The sequence below is a fragment of the Amia ocellicauda genome, chromosome 8 (assembly GCF_036373705.1).
Source record: "Amia ocellicauda isolate fAmiCal2 chromosome 8, fAmiCal2.hap1, whole genome shotgun sequence".
Taxonomy (NCBI): domain Eukaryota; kingdom Metazoa; phylum Chordata; class Actinopteri; order Amiiformes; family Amiidae; genus Amia; species Amia ocellicauda.
This window is the reverse complement of record NC_089857.1, coordinates 40,272,384-40,279,139: the sequence shown is the minus strand read 5'-3', so window position 1 is coordinate 40,279,139 and position 6,756 is coordinate 40,272,384. Positions and strand designations below refer to the sequence as shown.

At 41.7% G+C, this 6,756-nt stretch overlaps 1 protein-coding gene across 1 annotated transcript; it reads left to right on the top strand.

Moving 5' to 3' along the window:
• The first annotated feature begins 215 nt into the window (after positions 1-215).
• Positions 216-1,809, top strand: LOC136755032 (growth arrest and DNA damage-inducible protein GADD45 gamma). The gene is made up of 4 exons (XM_066711387.1): positions 216-357; positions 579-680; positions 794-1,004; positions 1,122-1,809. The coding sequence occupies exons 1-4, from the start codon at positions 305-307 to the stop codon at positions 1,233-1,235; spliced, it is 480 nt and encodes a 159-aa protein (XP_066567484.1). The 5' UTR covers positions 216-304; the 3' UTR covers positions 1,236-1,809.
• The last annotated feature ends 4,947 nt before the right edge of the window (positions 1,810-6,756 follow it).

The following is a 6,756-nucleotide window of genomic DNA, read 5'->3' as shown; positions in this document are numbered from 1 at the left end:
GGCGGCCCCAGTCTGCCCAGTAACCGCCTGCACAACAAAGGGCGCAGAGCTCGCGCACCGCAGCCCCGCCCCCACGTGGGGTCCCGCCACGAGCCGCGCTCAAGACTCTAGAACACTGCCGAGCGTTCCATCCTGTCGGCCAATCAGGAGCCGCGGCCCAGGAACTCCCCGCCCTCTGCCGAGAAGCCGAGCCGGCAGGCTATAAAAGCGGCGCGCCGTGACCCGGACACTTCACAAGTCAAAGGGATCGCACTGAGTCGTGAAGAGAAACACTCTCGCTGAAAAACTGGATATCACCATCATTATGACTCTGGAGGAAATTCACGGCCAAGAAATCACCGTTGAAGCCAGTGACAGGTAAATACGATTGATGATACGGTTACTTTGTTGTTTTTAATGTGGATTTCACCTTACTATAGTTCAGCTCTTTTAGATGTAGTTAAATCTGAGCGTTTTGCCAGGTAATTGAACCGAGCGTGTTTTATTAAAAGCATAATGGATTTAACTTGCGCAAATGTGATGCAGATTATGCACTGTTAAATGCGGAGTCTTACCAGTTGTCTTTTTCATTCTTGCAGGATGCAGTGTGCTGGCAAAGCCCTCGAGGAACTTCTGCTTTCTGCTAAAAAACAAGACAACCTGACGGTGGGAGTCTATGAATCCGCAAAAGTCATGAATGTGTAAGTATCACTACGGTCTGCTACACGTGCTCCTCAATGCAAACTGCAGAGTGTTCATGCATCTGTCCGATATCTGCAAAATGCTCATCTTCTTGTTCATTTCTATTTTGCAGTGATCCAGACAGCGTGGCTTTCTGCGTGCTGGCGACTGATGAGGAGTATGAGTGTGACATTGCCCTGCAGATCCACTTCACCCTCATCCAGGCCTTCTGCTTCGACAACGACATCAACATTGTCCGGGTCAACGACACACAGCGCCTGGCAGAGCTGGTTGGCAGCGATGAGGCTGGCGAACCCAAAGACACTCACTGCATTCTTGTCACGGTATGTATTGCCACTATTCTCCTGATGTGAGGGTTGGCTCTATGTTGACACCCAGCTGCATGTTCTGTTCTCTTTAACCCATGCACTAAATCCCAACTCTTTATCTACTTCCAACAGAACCCAAGTGCAGATGCGTGGAAAGATCCATCTCTGGAGAAGCTGAGCTTGTTCTGCGAGGAGAGCCGCAATGTGTACGAGTGGGTGCCCGCCATCACGCTGCCTGAGCGATGAACTTGGGACTTGGACAAGTGTTGAAGATGCTTAACCTTTGTGCGTTGATATCCTGGAATACATGGGCGACCCGTCCTGTTCCTGAAATCTGTGGATTATCCTGCTGAGGGATCGGATGGAAGTCGGGCAGGCGTATTGAAAGTCCTTAAGGTGATGAGGAATCGAGTACGACTGGGTCTGCAGAGGGATTGTTCATGCCAATCTGCCCCCAGCTTCTCTGTCACTGTGGGGCCTGGTGTGACTGGCAGAGAGCAGGGGACGAGCGCTGGAAGTTTGGGGTTTGTGTGGAGACTTGATGAAGGATACAAAGAAAACCTGACTTGTGTAGAGTATTGGTTGGAAGAAATAGGAAAAGTTTGAAAGACTGGACTTTGCTGAAATGAACTCTGGAAACTATCAAAAAAAAAAATATGGGATGGATTTAAAAAAACTGCAGGTATTTCAGAATCTGTATAATGCTTTGAAGACTTGAGGACACCCTTGTTCTGAATTGGAAGGGGGGAGCAGAAATGTATGTCTGGTCTGAAATGACAGCTGTTTTAATGTCATCTTTGCAATAAATATTTCAAACTTACTTTTGGTGTCATGTGTTGAGATCTGACTTGTTTCATAAATGCCTTGTATTACATTAAATATAGCAGCAGCTTGGCACATGCCCTGTGCGGTCTACACCACGGTGCAGGAGCACAACAGCTGATGCTGAAAATCTGACACAAAGAAACCCTGCACACCGCTTGGCTCATGGCAGGTTTCCGCACAATAGTGAGCGATCAGCAGACAGGCTAACGCACTCTTTCAGTCGGCGCTGACCTTTCACTGCCTATGCACCAGCTGCTTATTGCAACAGCTTGCACAACTGATGAGATGCATGCAGAATGAGTTCCCCTATTGTAGTGGGTGGCTTTTGTGCTGAGGGGAACCGTTGGGGGAAATCTGGCAGAAAGGGTGAGGGGGGGGAAACAAACCAAAAAAAGTCTACATTTGTTTAAAACTTGCCCAGGAGAGCATCACATTTTTACTAGTTGTTACTCATCCTAAGCTTTAGATCTTGCAAACCTGTGAAGAGTACAAGTTTTGTAGTGAGTGGGATAGGGTAATAATGGAAACCTGCTGATGTTCTGAGAGAGGTGAATCATTCTATTGTAAGTTGATTCATGTTTTTCATAAGTTTACTGTGCAGATCAAAATTTCCAGTTAAACCCCTTTTTAAAATCTGTATTTTCCCCCTGAATTACATGCTGATATTTGTATATTTATAACGAATACTATTTACACTTCTAAGGGAAGTTAAGTAATCTGAGTGCAGAACACCAAAGTAAATCTCATAATTTGTCTTGCCTAGTGGTGCAAGATGACAGATAAAACTGTGCCTATGTACAAGAAGACACCTGTACACTCTGACCACAGAAATTAGGACTTTAAGCAGGGATTTTAAAAGTGTAGATCACCGAAATCAGGGTCAACATTTGACATTTATGCTTTTAATGAACAAACGTTCTGGGCCCTTCACAAGTTGTTCACAATCCTGATTTGAATAATTCGAGTCTAAGATGCTTTTTCTTTCATTCCTACACTGTTGAGATCAAACACCATTGGCTACGTTTTACACCTTAGACAGGAATATGATCTGAGCACTATTGTAATTGCGCACCCTCTGCTCGAGTTACATGGATGTACAGCAGCTGATTGCAGATGGCCAGTCAGTGAGCAGAAACAAGCTGGTCTGCAGCAGCAGTGATCAGGGGTACATTCACAGCCTCACCTGCAAAAAAAATAAAAATGGCTACACTTTTGTAATGTAGAAAACATGCAAAACGGCAAATACTGTTTATTACTAAGAAACACATGTAGAGGCTATAGGCCTAGGAATATAGGTTAAATCAATGGGGGTTCCTATAAAGAAAGCACACAAAACACACTGAAGTTTTCTGTATTGCTTACAGCTAAGCAGTTTCCAATCACAAGCATAAAGATTAAGGCAATTAATCTGGATCAGTGGTTATAAATTTAAACGCACAGCCTTATTTGCACAATAACTTCTGTGTTGCAGAATATTTTGCAACAAACAAATCATTTTCTTCCTGTGAGTGAACAGAGCACTACAGAGAAACAGTTTATTTTTATTTGAAACTACTCACAACAGACTTTAACACAAACAATTATAACTGTATAACAACTGGAAGCCTGACCTCATTTAAAGAAAATATATTGCTGAGATTAACCTAGATGTTGTGAAACCAACACCTCAGATGTTTATTACAAACTGCAATACTTTAAACATCATGTGTTGTATAAATCACAACAATCCATAGTGTAAGAGTTAGATGCTGAATCTGCTCCAACCAGAACTACGCCTGGAGAAGACACTTATGCATATGTGAAAATTTACATTTACAGAATTTGCATAATAAGAAGAGTGCAGACAGTTCAAGCTGCACACTCACAGCCTGGCTTGTAGCATGAGTGGTTTTTTATAGGGGTAGCAAAATTTGCAGGAAAGCAGTATCAAACAGCTGTTGCTTCATAGTCTGTGGTTTTGTGAGAGGTTCTGTATCTAATAAACCATCTCTCCATTACTTGCAGTACAAAACACCTGCTGTACTCGTCTCTTAGCTCTGAAGCCTTTGGATTGTGATATTTCCATTTTGCTACCTGCCACAGACACAAACAACATCATTAAAAAAATTCCACTTGTGTTAAACAACAACCATAAAAAAAAGGTCCATCTGTTCCGACTTAATTTGTGTGCTGTTGTTGAGGTTTAACTTCCTACATCAGAAATTGGAGGTCTTTGAAACTTTTTTTTTCTGTTTAGCTGATAAGAAAGCAAGGGTAGGCTGAGAGGAAAATGTGCGGGACTTTCCATTCCTTTCCTTTAAACTAGAAATGAGAAATCAAAACAGCACAAAGAAGGTTGTCAAAAGCAAGCCTTTAAAAGGTATAAAAACTATAAAGGCCACTTTTCCCATGAACAATAAACAATCTTCAGCAATATAAATAATCTATCTTTAAAAAGTGATAATGATATAAAAAACTGAATTATATCATCGATACCTTCAACATGCTTAAGTAATGTTGTAACATGATATACTGTATATACAGATTTGCAGGCAGTGTTTCGTAAGAAAACCAAATACCTTACATAAGAAAGCAGGTGGATATTGAATGTTGTATGAATGCTTAATGTGTAAATGCTTACTTGACGCTATTATTTATATTTTGACCTATTCATAGCCATCGGTATCAGTATCAAATCAAACCCGATTTATTTAGTGTTGAGTCAGACTGAAATACTGAAAACTGCAGATGTGGGTTTGGATCGGTGACAAATCATTGTTCTGTAAAGAGATATCAAACGCTTATCAAACAAAGTAGATTGCTTTGTATTGTGCACCGTGGCAATGCACTTCACGACATACTTCATACATAACATGTATATGAAAGCTACTATTCGTTTGATTAATCTAAAGCTTGATTTTAAGGCATTCTGAAATTCTTGTTTACGATGAAAGGAGCTAAATAATTGTTTGTTGATGCTATTGTCCTGTGTGTAGACATTTGATTTCAGTTGGAAAAAGAAAAAAAGCTTTCCTAATGTGTTTGAAGTAAAAATTGTAAAGAACTCAATAGCATATCATATAGGTAAAACCTCATCCTATTTGCAAGCATCGTAAGCCCCAGTATAACCCTGCACAGCTGTAAACAGCCTCTTTGTCACCCATTATTGCTGTTAATGGCTTGCTTTTATTAGCCAGCAGGCCACCAAATTAAGTGTTGCCTTGAGGACTGTGTGTCCGTCCCACAGGGGGGCTTTCCTCTGGGGCGTTGCTAATGCATCCTCTATTGAGGCTTTGCTGGAGAAGGAGATTGTGGAAGGAGCAGGGGAAGTGACGAACACCACACCCTGCTCAAATAGGAGCCGTGCTTCATTCACAGCAGCCACCTCCATTTAGAAACAGACTTAACTCTCTGAAGAATAACTTGTGTGGACAATTTGGATTGTCTTAAAATGGAGACAGGAAACACGGTGTGGATACTAGTGGATATAGCCCTTTAATTTGACTTTCTGTTGTTCTACAGCTTTCTATGTCCACTGATGTGTAAACCCTATTTCACTGTAAAAGGGGTCCTAAAGAGACTGTGCAGGACTGCATTGTGTACAGCACTGCACATTGTGTAAAATCCAGACAGCTTTTCAAAGGTTTTGAAACCTGAGATTGTGTGTCTTCTGTTCCTTAAATCAGTTCTTTAAATTTAAAAGAACTTGCTCTTAATTAAGAATGATCGATTTTCACAGGGTTATGTATGTACAAGTACAACCGATGGGGTTTGGGTGTTCGTGTTAACAGCAGCAGCAGTTTATCGACTTTCCTCTGATGTGATCAGCTGTCCTCTAGCATTCCCAGTTATCTGTTTTTTTCATATTCTTTCCATATTCTGAGCACAATATCTAGAATCAGAATACTCCATGTTTCAAAATACCAAATGACTTTGGCAAAGTCAACACGATTCATGTTATTCTTCACTGCTACCAGCTCTAATATGATGACTATGTAAATACTTCTCTGTACAAACAGCTTCATACATTGACATTGTCTTAGAATGCTACATGGTGCATTTAGTCTTGCAGTTAGTAATGTGTGTCTTGTTTATATATACAGTGAGGGAAAAAAGTATTTGATCCCCTGCTGATTTTGTACGTTTGCCCACTGACAAAGAAATGATCAGTCTATAATTTTAATGGTAGGTGAGAGACAGAATAACAACAAAAAAATCCAGAAAAACGCATTTTAAAAAAGTTATAAATTGATTTGCACGTTAATGAGTGAAATAAGTATTTGATCCCCTATCAATCAGCAAGATTTCTGGCTCCCAGGTGTCTTTTATACAGGTAACGAGCTGAGATTAGGAGCACTCTCTTAAAGGGACTCTCCTAATCTCAGCTCGTTACCTGTATAAAAGACACCTGTCCACAGAAGCAATCAATCAATCACATTCCAAACTCTCCACCATGGCCAAGACCAAAGAGCTGTCCAAGGATGTCAGGGACAAGATTGTAGACCTACACAAGGCTGGAATGGGCTACAAGACCATCACCAAGCAGCTTGGTGAGAAGGTGACAACAGTTGGTGCGATTATTCGCAAATGGAAGAAACACAAAATAACTGTCAGTCTCCCTCGGTCTGGGGCTCCATGCAAGATCTCACCTCGTGGAGTTTCAATGATCATGAGAACAGTGAGGAATCAGCCCAGAACTACACGGGAGGATCTTGTTAATGATCTCAAGGCAGCTGGGACCATAGTCACCAAGAAAACTATTGGTAACACACTATGCCGTGAAGGACTGAAATCCTGCAGCGCCCGCAAGGTCCCCCTGCTCAAGAAAGCACATGTACAGGCCCGTCTGAAGTTTGCCAATGAACATCTGAATGATTCAGAGGAGAACTAGGTGAAAGTGTTGTGGTCAGATGAGACCAAAATCAAGCTCTTTGGCATCAACTCAACTCGCCGTGTTTGGAGG